General features: G+C 46.7%; 1 protein-coding gene across 3 annotated transcripts in view; it reads right to left on the bottom strand.

Moving 5' to 3' along the window:
* Positions 1–7,701: 7,701 nt before the first annotated feature.
* Polr1A (RNA polymerase I subunit RpI1) overlaps positions 7,702–17,693 on the bottom strand; it is a 155,302-nt gene continuing 145,310 nt past the window's right edge. For all 3 annotated transcript variants that reach the window (XM_089555725.1, XM_089555736.1, XM_089555731.1), the window contains 5 exons: positions 15,358–15,438; positions 14,281–14,448; positions 10,324–10,434; positions 8,760–8,952; positions 7,702–7,837 (listed from right to left, as the gene is read on the bottom strand). In XM_089555725.1, the coding sequence (XP_089411851.1) occupies positions 7,719–7,837; positions 8,760–8,952; positions 10,324–10,434; positions 14,281–14,448; positions 15,358–15,438 (672 nt within the window). In that variant the 3' untranslated portion in view covers positions 7,702–7,718. The remainder of the gene's footprint in view (positions 7,838–8,759; positions 8,953–10,323; positions 10,435–14,280; positions 14,449–15,357; positions 15,439–17,693) is intronic.

The following is a 17,693-nucleotide window of genomic DNA, read 5'->3' as shown; positions in this document are numbered from 1 at the left end:
ACACGGGGATATCCTGAAGGCTGGGAAGCTGAAATAGGCAGAAAATGGTACGCCTTCATAAACTGTAGAAGAGAAGAATCTTATTTGATCATTGAGAAAATTAGAAGAAAGGGGCCTAATTGGTGCCAAAAGTGAAAAAAATGATAGAAAAGCAGATAATTTTGGAAACATCTTCATGAGTAATAAGACAGGCTAGAGTGAAGGATTATAGTTGCATGTCAAGGTATCCGGCTAGAAGAGGATGAGGTATTGGAACATGCAGGAACAAGGATGACTGAAAAATTTTAAAAGAAATATTGCACAATTTATCGGAGGATAGACGGTCACTGCAATTCTTTCACTTGGACAAAGAGTAAGAAAGGGCAGAGAAGGATCCTAGTAGGATAGACGGTCACGGGACGAGATGATATTCCGGTTATCTTAGTGCTAGGACCAAAACTAAGCGAACATGACAGGTAGTGAGCAAAATATTAATGGATGGGAAAGCCCCAGACAGATGTCAGAGTGATGATGATATGTAAGGGAGAGGGGGACAAAGCTTGCATAAACAACTACCGTCCCATAACAGTGACACCAGTGGTTTACAGGGCGATGGTGCAGATTATAAAGGACCGACTGCAGGCATGGATGGAGCACTAAGGGGAGCTACAAAATGAGTTCCACAAACAAAGGAGGTTGAAGGACAATCTGTTTTCATTGACACAGTGCAACGAGATTGCTAAAAAGGAACACAGGCCCCTATGGCTAGCATTTTTGCATATCAAGGGAGCCTACAACATAGTTCAAGCGGATTTGTGGGCCATACTGGGCACATTGCATGTGAAAGATGGCTGTAATTAATCTTTTAAAAGAAATCTATAAAAGTAACAAATGTATTGGAGCTTATAGAGAGACAGCAGAGGCTTGGGCAAGGATGTCCTCTGTCGCCTTTGTTGTTCGTGTTGTGCCAACAAGGGTTAGATACAAACTAGAGAGGAGTGGACTAGGCTCCAACCTTTCTTTTTGCAAGTAATGAAAATGGATTGAAAAGTTGTTACCGGTACTAATGTACGCGGATGATATAGCACTAATGGCCGACAACGGTGAAGATTTGCAGAGGCTGCTGGATATCTGCAGTACATAGGGAGGTAGATTAGGTTTCAAGTTTAGTAAGGAAAAATCTACACGAGCATAGGATACAGGAGATGACGTTAGAGGTGTTGTGGATAAATAACGGTGCTGAGCATGAAAAATATGCAATTACTTACGGTAGCAGGAATGCAGGTGACATGAGAAATAGGGCACTGTGGAATTGCAATATGTAGGAATTGACAACAGGGATCTGGAAAGGAGAGATGGTTTCTAGTCTTACTTTCAGCAATGTTGTCCTGTGCATGAGACTAGAGGTTCAACCAAGGTTAGAAATCAAATGCCGTGGCATAGAGGAGTAGGTGGAATAAATCAGTTGTCAGTCTGCGTTTGTCCCGTGTGGTTCTCTTTCTCTTGTCCCGTCCTTTTGCACAGTTACTTTTTGTTCTCATAATGTCGTAGAGAGGCTTGGCAATACACCAAATCAGGGCGTACAGGATGGGCGTCATTCGAGAGCAGTGAGGGGAAAGCAGTGTGCTAAGAAAGTTACCTGTACACAAGGAATGTTCACACGAAATGGAGAAAGTGAGCTGCAAAACTGGGAACAAATATTTGGGCAGCAGTTGAGGGCAAATCAGGAATTATGGTTAAGAAAAAGGTGCAGAGCTCAGTGGAAAACAACAATGCTGAACAAATCAGCCCTGGGAACATACACAGTATTTAAGCAGGACATTGGCAAGGAAAGTATCTACGACAATTTTAGGAGAAGCTTCGTGTTGTTCGAGGGGGAGTTTTGCGGACTGAGACATATCAAGTGCCATGAGATGGACACGGTGAGTGTGTAGAGGAGGAACAGGAGCAAAATGGTGGTTTGAGCTAGTTGGTACATATTTAAAATTTCACCAGCGCTGCGACTAGGAACAAGAAACAGAGAAGGAAGACAAGGACAAGCGCTACTAACAACTGAAAGTTTATTTGAAAAAACACAGATTATATGCACACAACTGACAACCCAAAGCGCCTGCGCTTCCCGCAAAAGGCACGCAAAAGAAAGTTAAGAATCTAGATACAAAATTTCACATTCATGTAAGTTTACAGATGGTGTGCTAACGCACGTGTCGCTGTTCTTGTGAATGTGATAGGCTTCACACAACTCCCTAGTCAGCTGATCTGGATGTCTGAATTTAATCTTTGCCCTGTTAAGCAGTGGAAAGCATGCTTTTTTATTAGACACACCGGGTTTGTTCAGATGACAATCTCTGTAATGAAGGGACAGATTTGATGAAGGAGCACCATTCAAAGAGGTTTTATGCTGACGTAAGCGTGTATTTATGCATTTCCCGGTTTGCCCAATGTAATTCTTGCCGCATTTAAAAGGTATGTCATATACCACTCCCTCTGCACATGGCACAAAGGGTGATTCATGATCCACCTGGCATGCATTTTTTCTTTTGCCTCTTATTTGCTTATGTTCCCGGGCTCTTTTGTCAACAATAGCACAAACCTTGCCTAGTTTATTAGGGACCGAAAAGAGCACTTTAACCCCATATCTAGTGCCAACCTGCTTAAGCCTATGGGATAACTGATGAATGTAGGGTATTACCGCATACTTCGTTCTATCATTACCGGAATTTTCCTGTGCTTCATGTCTACCAAACGACTTCATCTTCTTCAGGATCTTGTTGCTAGCAAGCGCTATCACATCTTTGGGGAAGCCCGCTGACCTTAGCCTTAGGAATTCACCTTAGGAATTCAGTCGCCAAAAACTTTAAGCCTGTGCGTACCAGTGCAGTTAAGCAAAAAAGCGAGGCGTTAAGGCTGGTAGGTGGTATGAATTTAGTTGGCCTGCAAGCATCCGTTAAGAAGGCGAGAGGCAACTTTTTAGAAGTGTTTTTTGCTGCCAAAACTCACAAAATTGACATCCCCTTTCGTTGCATTGTTACTGAACGGGGAACTTGGCAACATGCTGTTTCAAGTTTTTTGCAAAGTAATTTGTGTTCACTAACTGTAGAAGACCCGTTTCTTGTATCTAATTCCGTAGCGGTTGTGGAATATCTTAAACTAAATAATCCTGGTGGGTGTGATATGTTTAGTATTGATGTGCAGGATTTATTCTATTCTTTGCCACATGATAGGCTCCTCCAGTGTGTTAAGAAATGTATAGTAGACGATAATGATGAAGAAGCATTCATTTCAAAGTGTGGTGTTTCTGTGGGCTCGTTTTTGGAGCTTGTGTCATTTTATCTTAAATCCACATTTGTTGAATGGGAAGGCAGGCTATATGTTCAAAAAACAGGGGTGTGCATCGGCTCAAAAGTGGCTCCAGTACTTAGTAATATCTTTCTTTCCTATGCGGATAGGAGCATTAAAGTTAACTTAGACAACCGTGTAAAACAAATCTTCCGGTATGTAGACGATTATCTTGTTTTTGTTGAATCCCATGACTTCAAAGCACAGGTGGATGACATTTTAAGGACTTTTGAAAACTGCGGGTTTGGTCTGAAATTTACTTTTGAATTACCGGAAGAAAATCAGCTGCAATTCTTGGATATTAGATTGGAGAAAAAGGTGAATCATGTTTGTTGGTCCTTCCTACAGCGGTCGGAAAAGCCTTTGCTAAATTATCAGTCTGGGCATTCGAAAATAGTTAAATGCGGCATAGCAGTGTCTTGTTTAGGATCTGCACTTACTAAATCATGTATTCATACTTTAGGCAGCAGTTTCGATACGCAGGTTCAAAGGCTAAGGTCAGCGGGCTTCCCCAAAGATGTGATAGCGCTTGCTAGCAACAAGATCCTGAAGAAGATGAAGTCGTTTGGTAGACATGAAGCACAGGAAAATTCCGGTAATGATAGAACGAAGTATGCGGTAATACCCTACATTCATCAGTTATCCCATAGGCTTAAGCAGGTTGGCACTAGATATGGGGTTAAAGTGCTCTTTTCGGTCCCTAATAAACTAGGCAAGGTTTGTGCTATTGTTGACAAAAGAGCCCGGGAACATAAGCAAATAAGAGGCAAAAGAAATAACGCATGCCAGGTGGATCATGAATCACCCTTTGTGCCATGTGCAGAGGGAGTGGTATATGACATACCTTTTAAATGCGGCAAGAATTACATTGGGCAAACCGGGAAATGCATAAATACACGCTTACGTCAGCATAAAACCTCTTTGAATGGTGCTCCTTCATCAAATCTGTCCCTTCATTACAGAGATTGTCATCTGAACAAACCCGGTGTGTCTAATAAAAAAGCATGCTTTCCACTGCTTAACAGGGCAAAGATTAAATTCAGACATCCAGATCAGCTGACTAGGGAGTTGTGTGAAGCCTATCACATTCACAAGAACAGCGACACGTGCGTTAGCACACCATCTGTAAACTTACATGAATGTGAAATTTTGTATCTAGATTCTTAACTTTCCTTTGCCTGCTTTTTGCGAGAAGCGCAGGCGCTTTGGGTTGTCAGTTGTGTGCATACAATCTGTGTTTTTTCAAATAAACTTTCAGTTGTTAGTAGCGCTTGTCCTTGTCTTCCTTCTCTGTTTCTTGTTCCTAGTCGCAGCGCTGGTGAAATTTTAAATTTGTAGAGGAGGAAGAAACGGCTGAACACTTGAATACTTTTCTCTAAGGGCATAATAATGTTCTAAAAGGTTCTGCAGTGGCAAGAGTGGAGCTTCAATGGGAGGCGCTGAAGTAAAAAATTTGGCAGTGGCATAGCCATAGGCCGTCGGTGTTCATTGCCTTTGGTGTTTTTCCTCCGTGGAACACGGCGCAGTAGCTGTGTATCCCGCCACATTTATACACGCGGCACAACCTCCTCGCGCATGCGCAGTAGCAAGAGAGCATGCGAAACGGCCTACGTAGCCGACGCTACAAAAAGCACCCACGACGCCACCGTCGAATACTGGCAGCAAAAAGGACCAGATTCGAGATGTTGACGGAGGATGTTCAGAGGGAGACGACACTGTGAACTATATTGCATCGGCCCTCGCTGAATCATTTAGGAACGACGCTAGGGTAGTCTCCCCAAATGAGGGAGCACTGAAGAGGAATCGGAGCTGTGCACTGAAGATCTAGGAACCTGAACTCGTATTTTTACTCTATCTGCACATCCCGAACGTACTTAGAAACTTCGAATTACTGCCCTGAGCGGCCGACTTCCCTAATTTAAATCTGATTAAACGTCCCTGCTCCCACCTTTGTTTTTAATTCCCCGCAGACGGTGGTAGGAGTCGACCAACCTTTCAACCAGTCCCGTGGCGGCTTGCCACTGCCATAGGCGGAGTGGTACTAAGTGATCGGCGAAAGCAAAGAGTCCACGCATATTTTTATTTCCGTAGGCTTAATTTGCAGCTGTGTAGTCTGATTAGGTCCATTTATTCACGAAAACCTAAAAATAAAATAAAAGCGAAAGCAAAGCCGCCACACTACTGCCTGAAAAGCACTCCATGCGTAGGTTGACTCCTCCCACAGTCTGCGGGGAATTAGAAAGGCAGGAGCCGAACGTTGAGCCAATTTAAATTAGCCCAGCAGCTTGCTCTCCTAAATGAGGGAAATCAGCCGCACAGCGCAATAATTCGAGGTTTCCAAGAATGCTGGGAACGTGTAGATAGAGTTACCGCGGCAAAAAGAGCGGTTCAGATTCCTCTTCAGTGCACCTTTCACTGGAAAAAAGTGGAAGCAAATATTCCTAAATCCACATCCGCAGGGATAGACGAAATTCCAATCAAGCTGATTAATTAACATGGCCCAAGAAGCAAGGAAACCCTGACGAAAGCATTGGAGACAGTCATAACGATTAAGCAAATTCCGCACAGCTGGAGACAGTAAAATCAGTTTGATTTATAAAGGGAAAGGAGATTAGATCAACACAAGATCCTTTCGACCGATTACGATACATCTGTTATATGCAGGCTGGCAGTGCAGTCGGTGAAATTAAACAAGCAGCGATGGGTAGAAAGTCATAGGATACTCGCAGAACTTTAGAACGGGTTCAGAAGGGTTAGGCACTTATATGATAGCCTGTTTGTGCTTACCCAATGCATAGAAAGAGCTAAGGGGGAAAACAGACATCACCTATACATAAGCGGTGCATACGACGACGTGAACAGAGTACTGTGTAACATATTAAAAAATGAAGCTATTGGTCATGAGGTAATTGATCTTCTACAGGAAATATACAGCGACAATAAAGTTGAAATTTCATGACAAAGGATAAAAAATATTGCCACGTATCATTCTAGTGTCCGTTCGTTCGTGCTCAAGGCCGCAGGAACGGGGCGTTATCGCTTTTGTTTGTGACGCGAGAAGCGACCGGACTAATCTCAATTGATCACAGCCATGAAGAACTGCATATACGTCTTTCCAGATTACTGCAGTTGATTTTGACCTGTTATCTCGGAAGTTTCCTTGCTGGCTTTAAATTGATGCAACGAGCGGCGGGCATTCGATCGTAGTTCCATGACTGACGTGCACGTTTGTTGTTTTGTGCCGCTGCCGTGCTGTTTAGTTCTTTTGCGGGCGCAAGTCAGCCCAAATAATGAGCTTCGTTTGCAAGTCTTGTTGCTGTCTTCCCGACTGCTGGATTGCCGTCACTACCACGTGACATCTGGTGGTAGCAGACACTACCGCCCGCGCGCTTAACCACCGGGCATCGCCTCTCTTGCCGCCTGATCCGGCTACTGATTTTAATCCGGCTATTACTTTTCGGGAGATCTCTCTCCTGTATCAAAACGCTCACAGCCGATACCCACCCCCCTGTAAAGGCCTCAAGAAGGCATAGGAGCGTTGGCTACTTCGCCTCTCCACCAACACGGTAGTGCCCGGCAGTGCTCAAACATTTCAATTCGGCCTTTACGGGCGAGTGTCCACACTGTGGGGAAGTGTTTGCGGACACGTATCACATGGTGTGGGCATGCCCTGCCAATCCTGCTTCCCCACCCCACCCGAGAGGACTGGGAGGCTGCCCTGCTCGGCTGCTCAACTCTCCAGGACCAACGAGCCCTGGCGACAACAGCCCGGGGCGCCGCAGAGGCCACAGGGGTCCCGGACTAGGGATCCCTCCTAGTGATTGTGAGGGCCGGGCCCTTCAGGCACGGTCCAAGCAATATCGCTCTTGTATATAGTATAAATAAATGTTTTACACCACCACCCTGCTAGTTGTGACGCCAGCCCTCTGAGTCATTCACCGGAGGACCTGACTCCAGTCCACCGCGCAAGCCGACATCTGCTAGGAGACGCACCTGAGTTCGGGATTCTGCCGGACCCTACCCGGAAGCGAAAGCCAGTAGCAACGTCCACCATGAGCTTGCCCCAGGTGACGACTCCAATCATTCTTCAGCAGCCCCGGGTGCCACCAACCTTCGATGCTTCGCCTGGCGCCGACCCCGAAGAATGGCTGGAACAGTTCGACCGTGTGGCTGTCTTGAACAACTGGGACGATGCCACGAAACTTGCTATAGTGAATAATATTGAATACTAAGTTTTAAAAAAAAAAAGCACTTTTATATTGAAGCACCTGTACTGATATTTGAAATTATTCCGAAGCATTTGCACAGATGTGCAGCCAAAAACTTGATAGTATTTGCAAACCTCTAGAAAAAAAAAACACCAAGACACAAAAGAGAAACAAATAAATGGAATCAGTTTATTAGCGCATGCGCAGCTTGAAGGCCTGGGGCTGTCTCAGCTGCATGCAGCCCGTACCCAGGGGCACCACACGGCCGACCACAAGGCGGGCAGAGGGAGAGTTCAGGTGGTCCTCAGCACCTGCAATGTTCCACAGAGGTGCTCAGAAGGCCACCCTAAGGACCAAACAAGCTGGCAAGCTAGCCTATGAAATATTGTGGAGGGTTCCTGGATGCCTTTTGTATTTCGCCTGCATCAAAATATGCTCCCCATGGCTGGGATCAGCAGCGAAATGCAAAAGCCACTGCAGCACCAGTCTTACCCTTGAGCTTCGTAAGTGCTTCATGTATTTACCTTCGATTACACATCTGCACATTAATTTTGATTCCTCAGGGAGGCAGCCGTCTTTTGGTGAAACCTAACGAGGTAAAGTCGTATCCGAACACACACACACGCACGCACGCACGCACACACACACACACACACACAAAAGAACAGTCTTCTTACTTGGAAAATATTAGTTAAACAGAACCCTACTTTGAAAACTGTTGTGGTGGGAAATAGTCGCACTGAAAGAATGGGTTGCTGATGAGAAATAGGGAGTACTTCATTGTGGCGGAAATTTCACTGTAGCGGGATTTTACTGGACTAACTTTGCAACTACCGTATGTTGCCGCGTAAAAGTCAACCCCCCCCCCCCCCCCCCCCCCCCCCGGACTAAAAATAGTCGACTCCAAGTTTACGTGTGCAACCCACCCCCACCCTGCTTTGTAGTTTACCACGGGATGGCATTGTGGTGACCACAACATGTAATGAAGTGAGCACTTTGAAGGGAATTAAGATGATAATCGAGAAAATGGCGCTCCATCCTGACTTCCACACTGGCGTATGGCCCAACAGACTAGTGGCAAACCAAACTGCGAACGGTCCTGCAGTTTCAGATTACAGCGCAACACATGCCCAAAGATTACTGGAAATGAATCGGAGGTTCATTGTCCCGCTATCTACCTCAAGTGTGGCGCACATTCCACAAGACCACTTCTTACCAACCCCTGACACGTACCGGCGAGTGTGGCCGACTTGAGGAAGTTCATGGTGGTCTCAAAGGTCATCTGCTGCAGGGGCGACGCGTTGTTCTCCATGGCGATGCGGTTGCATGCCCGGTAGCTGCCGTCGAAGGTCATGTAGTCCGCCACAAGCAGCAGGTGCCGCGGGTCCACCTCAATGCCATACACAGCAAACACATTGGCCACCTCCTGCAGTCATCCGCAAATGCACCCTCATAAAGAAAGCAGGAAGAGGAGCAGAGGGGGATAGAAGGCAAGCGTAGCAGCGGGTGACAGAGTGGGACGTTAGCGAGGGTAAGGTGGCCGCAGCCGCAGCCGCAATAAGTCATATGAGTGGACACTGTGATGCTTAGATCGCCATTTGAAAGCCTTGTGCCCCCTTAAAGGGTTGGTGGAGTGGGCTGCTACGAGGGACGAGTGATGAACACTGCTAGGTCCACTGGAAAGAGAGAATACAGTAGCCAACAGATTCCAATAATTTGGACTTGTGTGATATTCCGGCCTTCACTGAAAAAATTGTTAATACCCTTGTTTGGACAAGTTGGTTTATCTTTAAACGGGTTGCACAAAGAAGACGGGACACAAAAAAGGATGTGTGCATGTCATGTGTGTCTCTTTGTTGTGTCCCGTCCTCTTCACGCAAGTACGAACCCATTGCGCACCTCACAGAAACGTGTACATCTTCATGACCAATATTTCGGACTTTGTGGGATCTAAAAGGTCACTTTTTCGGACTACAATAGGCACCAACAATACTTTGGGGATTGTTTTTCAACCGAAAGTTAGGCCTAATATATACGCTAACGGGCATCGCTGTCACAGTCAACCCGTGCTCTGCTGCCATGAAAGGTGCAGTCTAGGATTTAAATGGAATCGGTAGGCGCTGATGTAGTGAATCGGATGGATAGGCATTGCCATTCGAGACAATGGGACTGTTGCCATCGAGATGGCCTACAAAGAGGACGCGATCGCCTTGAAAATGGTGCAGCGGGGCAGCAATCGCAGTAGAAGGGGGCATTCGGAGGTGCTCGCTTCCGCTCACGTCTTCCCGTGGGTTACCTCCCGCGCTTTGCAAGAGTCGTTGCCCCATGCAAACAAACTGTTCCTAATTCGCACAGCGGTTGCATTCGTTCGCGGCGTGACTATGGCTGTGTCGCTGTCTAGTATTGTGACATGAGAGTCCAAAAAATTGGTCGGCGACCGTAGTAAATGTCCTCACATGGGCCATGAGGAATGCCATCCTGCAGATTAACCTCGCTTTTCTAGCATACAGCTTTGCCACCACTGAAATGCGGCTGCCGCAGCCAGGATTGATTAACCTTGGGATCAGCAGCCAAAGCCACTGCAGAGGGCCAAAGAGGTTTATTAGGGTTTAACGTCCCAAAGCAACTTGAGGACGCTGTAGTGAAGGGTTCCCGAAATTTCGACCACCTGGGGTTCTCTAACGTGCACCGACATCGCACAGCACACGCGCCTCTAGAATTTCGCCTCCATCGAATTACATGAGCTATGGCTGGGATCCAACCAGTGTCTTACCACTGCTCAAAGAATATTACTTACCCTGGCAATTGCAGTTCTGGCAGCTTCAATGCCCAATGTATTGGCAATGGTGTGGATGTCGTTGCTGTAGATGCGTCTAAGATCTAACACCTCACCATGACGGAACATCTCCTGAAACACAAAGAAGACCGGATGCACAGTGAGGAGGTGAATGTACCACCATGGCATCACCCCTGCTCCACACACCCAAGGAGAGAGGCTCGTTAGTGAGGAACCAGAATCGTAGCCGGCATGTGAAGAGCGCCCACTCACTACTCTGTGCTGGGGAGGGCATTTTCAATTCAATTCAATTTTATTCAACATCTTGAGGATGTTGGGTGCGCTGACAAAAAGCCACAGAAAAGGCTTGACAGAGGCCGACACACCCACGACAGCAGCACCAGAATGGAATACAGCGCGTGACATACATTCATCACAGGATCACTGAGATACGTGAAAATGGGAATATGTAAGCGCACAGAAAAAAATACAAACCACAAGTACAAGCCTCAGTGACACCAAGTGCCGACGGTACCTAAGAGTACATCAATTTAGACGCCTTTTTTAATGAGCACGAAAGAGTGTACGAAAGCATTTGGCGGTCATAATTCGTTCGAGTATTTGGCACGAACCGTCTGAAACCGGTACAGGTGGCATACTTCAGTTCTTTACATTTCAAGTTCGACAGATGCACCATAAATGGATTACTTTGTCTAATAGTTGTTCAAAGACAAGAGTTGGGGAAAATTGAGTAGATTCAAAGACTTGGGGAAGGGGGTGATGCCAAGCGATGCAAAAATCGGTTCCGTATGTTGAAATCGTGAAGCATTAACAATATATCGAACACTTTTCTTCTGAAGTAAATGCAGCCATTCAATATTAATAAATGATGTTCTTCAGGGGTGAAGTGGCCACCGACGTTATGGATGACGCGGAGGCATGAGATGGGAGGATTGGGGGCATATTCTTTGATGGTGGATAGGCTTACCGTGAAGGTGAAAATGCGTGACAGAAAATAGGAGGTGGGCGGTGAAAGGAGAATGAGTTTTTAAAAACACAAGGCTTTGGGCTGGCTTGGCCTGAAGAGTGATCTCTGCACTGCTCTTGGCGGAGAGTTGTGCAGCGGAAATGACCGCAGCAAGCACGTCTTGTTGCACAATGTTGCACAAAGTGGTTGGGTCACTGTGTTTCACATATTTATGGTACACGACACAAAGAAAGAGAACCATTCCCATTCGGTGCTTTACGAGTTAAAGCAGTGCTAACAACTCGATTAAGGCCGGCATACATGCGACGTTTTTTTAGACAACATTCGCGCGGCAGAAAACGTCGCGGCGGTGCGACGCCCGGCTGGACATACATGGAGCGTTGAAGTGGCGGCGCGCCGCCGCGTATCCCTCGACGCGAAAGCAAATGTGATCAACAAGTGGCAAACACCACTGCGCAGGGAGGTCTGTGAGAACAGCAACGCTGACCATTCTGTTCAAATCAGGAAAGTTTCACTTCGACACCATTGTACAAATTTTAGCACACACGCTTAAGTATCTATAAAGATTTGCAAGCTCGAATGCATGCCGTCGCGTACCTTTCGACGCCCGCTCAGCCGCGGACACCAACGGCTGTGGTTTTCTTTGACACATTCGCTTCAGGGAGGAAGCGCAGGCATTCCGATCCAAGATTCGGCCGTGTTCTCCAAAAAAAGCGACATTTCAAGTCCGATGAAGCGTTTATTTTTACGACAATAACATTTCCGTGCCAAAAAACACTGCGTAGCTCGATGGCCGTGGCGGCCATGTTGGCGGCGGCAGGCAGAGGACCGGAGGAGCGGGCTTTCTGCGCTGCTATTGGCTCGCTTCAGCCGCCGCTTCCGGTCTCACCGGACGCCGCGCGTCAAAATCTAGCCGGTCCTGATCGGCGGGCGTTTTTCTCGACGCCGGGCGTCAAATCTGCGCCGTCTGGCGAAAATCGACGACTCGCCGCGGTAAAAACGTTCCACGTATTCCGGCCTTTAAAGCTGTACGTAAGCATGTGAGAGGGGGAAAAGGAAGACACTATTAAATCCAAGATTTCACATCAATTTGGCATAAAATGCTTTAGCATTAACAAAAGAGCATTGCAGAAGCACCAACTAGCTTTCTTCCTAGACACAAAACTTCAGTTTTGTTTTCGAACTGGATGCGATTTTGACTGGATGCCTTTTTAGCAATGCTCAGCACAGGCAGCTTTTGGTGGGTAAATCGTAAGCGCTGGCACATGTCATTTTGTCTTTAAAAAAAAAAAAAAAAGCATGCCATGTTGCAAAAAATGTGCGGTTGAACAGAGTCTCGAACCAGCTCGGAACAGTTCCTTTGAATCGTTCCGGTTCGGGTTCAGTTCCAAGATGGGGAAAAGCTTTCAGTTCGGTTCGGTTACAGTTCCGGGCAAAAATACGTGTCCGGTTCAGGTTTCGGGTTCAGGTTCGGTTTTCTGTCCGTCACCCTGTTCAAGAGTTCGATATATTCAATATGCATTTCATTGTAAAAAATACATTTTACGTGCATAATGCTAGAAGAACTTCCGAGTGTTCGATATAAAGCATATTTTGCTATATCTGAGTTCATTATATTCGAGTCTGACTGTATGACACCAACCAGAACACTATACGGTCAACGGTTGCGTCACACAATTCTAATATGAAAGCTCGGAAAACTGGCGTCACATGGAGGTTGTCCAGTGGCGAATATATATAGACAAGCGATGTGCAGGATTGCCTGAATCACTTGTCTGAATCAGTGCCGATTGCCCCATTGATCCTGATGTGCAGAAATGTGCCAATCAACATCAAAATATGGCCAGGCCGACAGTGACTCGCAGATACTACGTACAGTGCACCATGAAAGTCTGCCTTGCGATTTTCATCTACCATATTTACTCGCATAGCATGCACACTTTCTCTCCTAAAATTAAGGCTTCAGAAAGGGGGTATGCAAATTACGCAGAAATTTCGCAAAAACGGCCTAAAAAATGCTACAAAGGTCGTAACGCGCAATGTATAAACGCGTGTAAGGGTCGCACTTTTTTTTTTTCCAGATTCGAGGGTTGTTTTTTGGGGTGCGGCCCATACACGCGATCTGTGAAAAAAAAAAAAAAAGTAAAAACACACCAATCACGGAATGAGCGACATTTATTCTATGTTCAATCGTCACTCGCAGAGTATTTCGACTCCAAGCTGGTGCTGTGCTCTGGTGCACGCTCATCCCACAAGAAGCCACGCAGCATGTCCGCTGCCAACGCGTAGCCACTGTTCCGCACTTCAGCAGGGCAGCTCTTCTTCCAGTTCGGGAAACTTTCACAGCTTGCCTCGAAAAGTGCGCTTTTTGCAGCCTGTGTTCATCAACGCATCCTTTTGGTTGCACCATCGTGGGACGCACTTCTCGGCCACATTGAATTTTCTGCCCGCCGCATGCTTACGGTGTTCGAGAGCAAAATCCCAGCCATGTAGCTATTAAGGTGCTTGCCCATCGTGCTAAAACTGCAACACTCGGCTACAGCATGTGAAAGCCACAACCGCTACAACTACTACAGTGAATGCAGGGAGCAACACGCCAGAAAAGGCAGGCCCTGGCGATACTGATGCCGATCAGGATGGCAGAAGGTCGCGGCAGAGAAAAAAGTTGACGATGATGATGATGACCGTGGCCTCGGTCGCCATCCATGAACAGCACTTGGAAGCTGATGTGCGCGTGCATGCCCTCCACGATCAAGCGCACCGTTGCTCCCAGCCCGAGCTGATCGCGGAGGCCATGGCGCTTGTATTTAGAAGGCCATTCCCGCCTGGGTCATGGAAACATTGGGGTGCGGCCCTGAGACGGATTTATTCTTTCTTAAACATTTCCTTCGGGAAAACCGGGTGCGGCCCTTACATGTGTTTATACGGTATAATATATAGCCCTGCAACCCTCACTGGCTGAAAAAAAGTTGATGAACATAACTCCTCACCACAAAGTTGACACCCTCGGTGCGCAGCATCTTGCCACAGCCCGAGGTGTCCCTGGTGTCCTTGACGAGGAAGGCCCGGGCAAGGTTGGGCACTGCGTGGAAGACAGCTCGGGACGACTCTTCTTCCACCAGGGAGGCCAGGTCAAAGCGGCTGCCTTCCAGCGCCAGCTGCAAGACATCTTCCGCATCATCATCATCATCAGCCTGACTACGTCCACTGCAGGGCCTTTCCCATGTCTCTCCAATTAACCCTGTCCTGCGCCAGCTGCGGCCACCGTACTCCCGCGAACTTCTTAATCTCATCCGCCCACCTAACTTTTCTGCCCCCCCCCCCCCCCCCCTGCTACGCTTGCCTTCCCTTGGAATCCACTCCATTATACCCCTAAGGACCAGCGGTTGTCTTGCCCCCGCATTGCATGCCCTGCCCAAGCCCATTCATTCCTGTTGATTTCGACTAGGATGTCATTAAGTCATTAACCCGCATTTGTTCTCTCACCCACTCCGCCGGCTTCCGATCTCTTAACGTTACACCTATCATTTTTCTTTGCATAGCTCGCTGCGTTGTCCCTAACTTAGGATGAACCCTCTTTGTTAGCCTCCATGTTTCTGCCCCATAGGTGAGTACTGGTAAGATACAGCTGCTGTAGACTTTTCTCTTGAGGGATGCTGGTAAACTGTGCATCTTCTGCACAGCCTGCCATCACTAGGGAGGGGGAACACCTCAATGCAGTCAACAATGAGCAGAAAGCATAAGAAGAACAACAGTGAGAACAAATATCCTGCCCAATGATAGAACAGTGCCTAATATAGAAAAGGACGAGCGATAGTAGCGAGCTGCAAGCTGCTTCAATTGACCTGACAAGAAGTGGCGTTGGGCCGTGCATAGACAACTTCAATCTTGAAATGATTATCCAAGTGAGATGATACACAAGGCATGCCGGATGGCGAAAAGCAGCACTGAAGAAAGGCCAAGCATGCGAGAGAGACTGTGCAGAAGAGACAGGCTCAGCAAGAAGATAACTTCCACCATTCGACTGCATCCCCGCTAAGAGGAGGAAGGAGAGCCCCAGAGCGAACCTGGAAGGTGAAGGTGCACCACTCCTCCTTGGCGTCGTCGTAGTCGTACTCCAGCACCCAGGGGTTGTACTTCACCACCGCCTGCGCCCCAACACAATCCCCCATGGAGCCCAGCATCCCAGTTCCCACAGAAGAATGTTTAGCTCAAGGGGGGAAGCAGAAAGAAGGTTTCTGTGAATGAAGCCACAATAATGGTAGTGTAAGCACAACATGCGACCTTCATCTTCATCTGTGCATATCCATCATCATCGCTCACCTTCTTCTTCGACGGGTTGGTCGCCATATTTGCGGGTGCCATTAAAGGTCGCTCCATCCTGCGCTCTGTCTCCCGTCACAGTATCTTCAATAAACATGTATTTTTGAGTGCTGACTCCAAATATGTAATTTAATTTTATGTAAAGGAAGTCCTTGTGCGCTTATATAATATGTTATGCAACCTTTTACCGAGAGCTTTAATTAAATTTTGCAGCAGGAAACTTGCTAGAACACATGCCATTGGCCCGTCTTGACATCAAACTATGCAATAAGGGCAAAATTATTGTTGTGCCTATCATAGGAGTTGAGTTACAGGGTTTTGAATTTGTCACTTCACAAATGGGAAGAAACTGATGATTTCAAAATCCTATAACTCGCGTTCTATAACAGGCAGGATGATAATTTCACCCTTATTGCATAGCTTGATGCCAAGAGAAACCAATGGCATGCAGTCTAACAAGTTGCCTGCAGCAGAATTTCTTTGAAACTGTCGGCAAAAGTTACCTAACTAATTGCATAAGTGCACAAGGACTTGTTGAACATAAAATTAAATTACATATTTGTAATCAACACGCAAAAATGCAAGTTCCCTGAAGATTTCATAGCTGTGACTTCATTAATAAAAATTTATTTCTAAGACCCTCTTCCCCACCTAAGGGGGATCTCTGGAATGAAAAAATCACCCAAAAATTAATTTTCTGAAAAGGGATCTGTGACATTTAAAGCTACTATTCTTCCAAGTTCACTGAACTTTTCCCTCCTGGAATTTGTACTTTGACCACAACACTGAATGCAAACCACTGCATGGGCTGAATCTGCACGGGAACAGACAATAAAACCGCATGCAAATTTTGAACCGCAGGCTGTTACGGTATATGGACATCTCAGCATCTAGGATTGATGGAGATGTAATTGTTTTGCCAAGGTAAGCTCAAGGTGCACTGTCTGCAATGTTAAAAGCACAAATGCTCCATCAGGCTTGAAAAATTTTTTACTTTGCAAAATTCAAAGTGTGTGCAGTAGGCACACTTCGAATGTTGATACTCCAAGTGCTGTAAAATTACTAACATATGGGTAAAACAGGAAAAGTGCTTTCAACACTGCACTGTTTACTAATTGGACCAGGCATGCAATAAAATTTTTTATTCTGAGTCATGTTCTTTGTGCCAAAGTACTCATCAATGACTAATCAAAGTTATCTAAGTAATTTACAGGAACACCAACTGCGTATTTGAAATGTGCACAGGAAAAGGATCAAGATACGGAAAATAGCTCTGGGACCAGCATTTCCTCTCAAAGGCACAGAACTCAACACGTTCACTGCGGCAGCAAGTCCTGCGCACACGCTCCTTCGGCCTACCAGTTTTCAGGCAGTCGCCCCGCTGACACCCAACTCTGGTGCACGAGAGAGGCGGAAGTTTTACCCTGTGTTCACAGGGTTCGGGGTAGGGGTCCTTTTTTCTGCACCTTGCAAGCTGTCACGTTTGTGCAATTTAGCAACGAAAGATAGGCAAAAGAAGGCTGAAATAAGGGAGTGATTACTCATTGACGTCCACCCGAGCACAGCCATATGGCTACAAAGGAAAGCTCCACAGCTTTCTCTGAAACCCGGGACCACCGCTTCGCCAAACACAATGTGCAGTACCTGCACAGGGTTACTAACTGTTTGCTACCTTTCACAGCTTTACCTACGACGGTCTGGGTGAGAAGTTGAGCAAATACTCACACAATGAACCCAGCCCCGCTTTTGTAGTGGAGAATTTACCTTTTCAAACAGCTAGCTTTCCGTATCCTCAATTTTCACGCTGTTCGCAGTGCAGGCCCTGGCTGCATGCCAACAAGGCCCGTCTACCGGGTGGCACACTTGGCCAACTTGGCAGAGTGCCAGGTGGCAGTGGCTGCTGTATGCTTAGAAAGACAGCTCGCAGCCATGTGACCGGTAATCGAGAGTGCGGTCACACGCCAGAGCTGCCAGACAGAGCTGGGAGTCCTGAGGAATTTAATGAATTTGCCCCATTCCGAAGTTGTGCACTGCTGACACTAGGGGCACAGTTGCCACTCCAGCATGCTAAGAGGGAGAA

Source organism: Amblyomma mixtum, chromosome 1, assembly GCF_055824585.1.
Source record: "Amblyomma mixtum isolate Tamu chromosome 1, ASM5582458v1, whole genome shotgun sequence".
Classification (NCBI taxonomy): domain Eukaryota; kingdom Metazoa; phylum Arthropoda; class Arachnida; order Ixodida; family Ixodidae; genus Amblyomma; species Amblyomma mixtum.
Note: the sequence above shows the minus strand (reverse complement) of the source record. Positions and strands in the feature narration are given on the sequence as shown.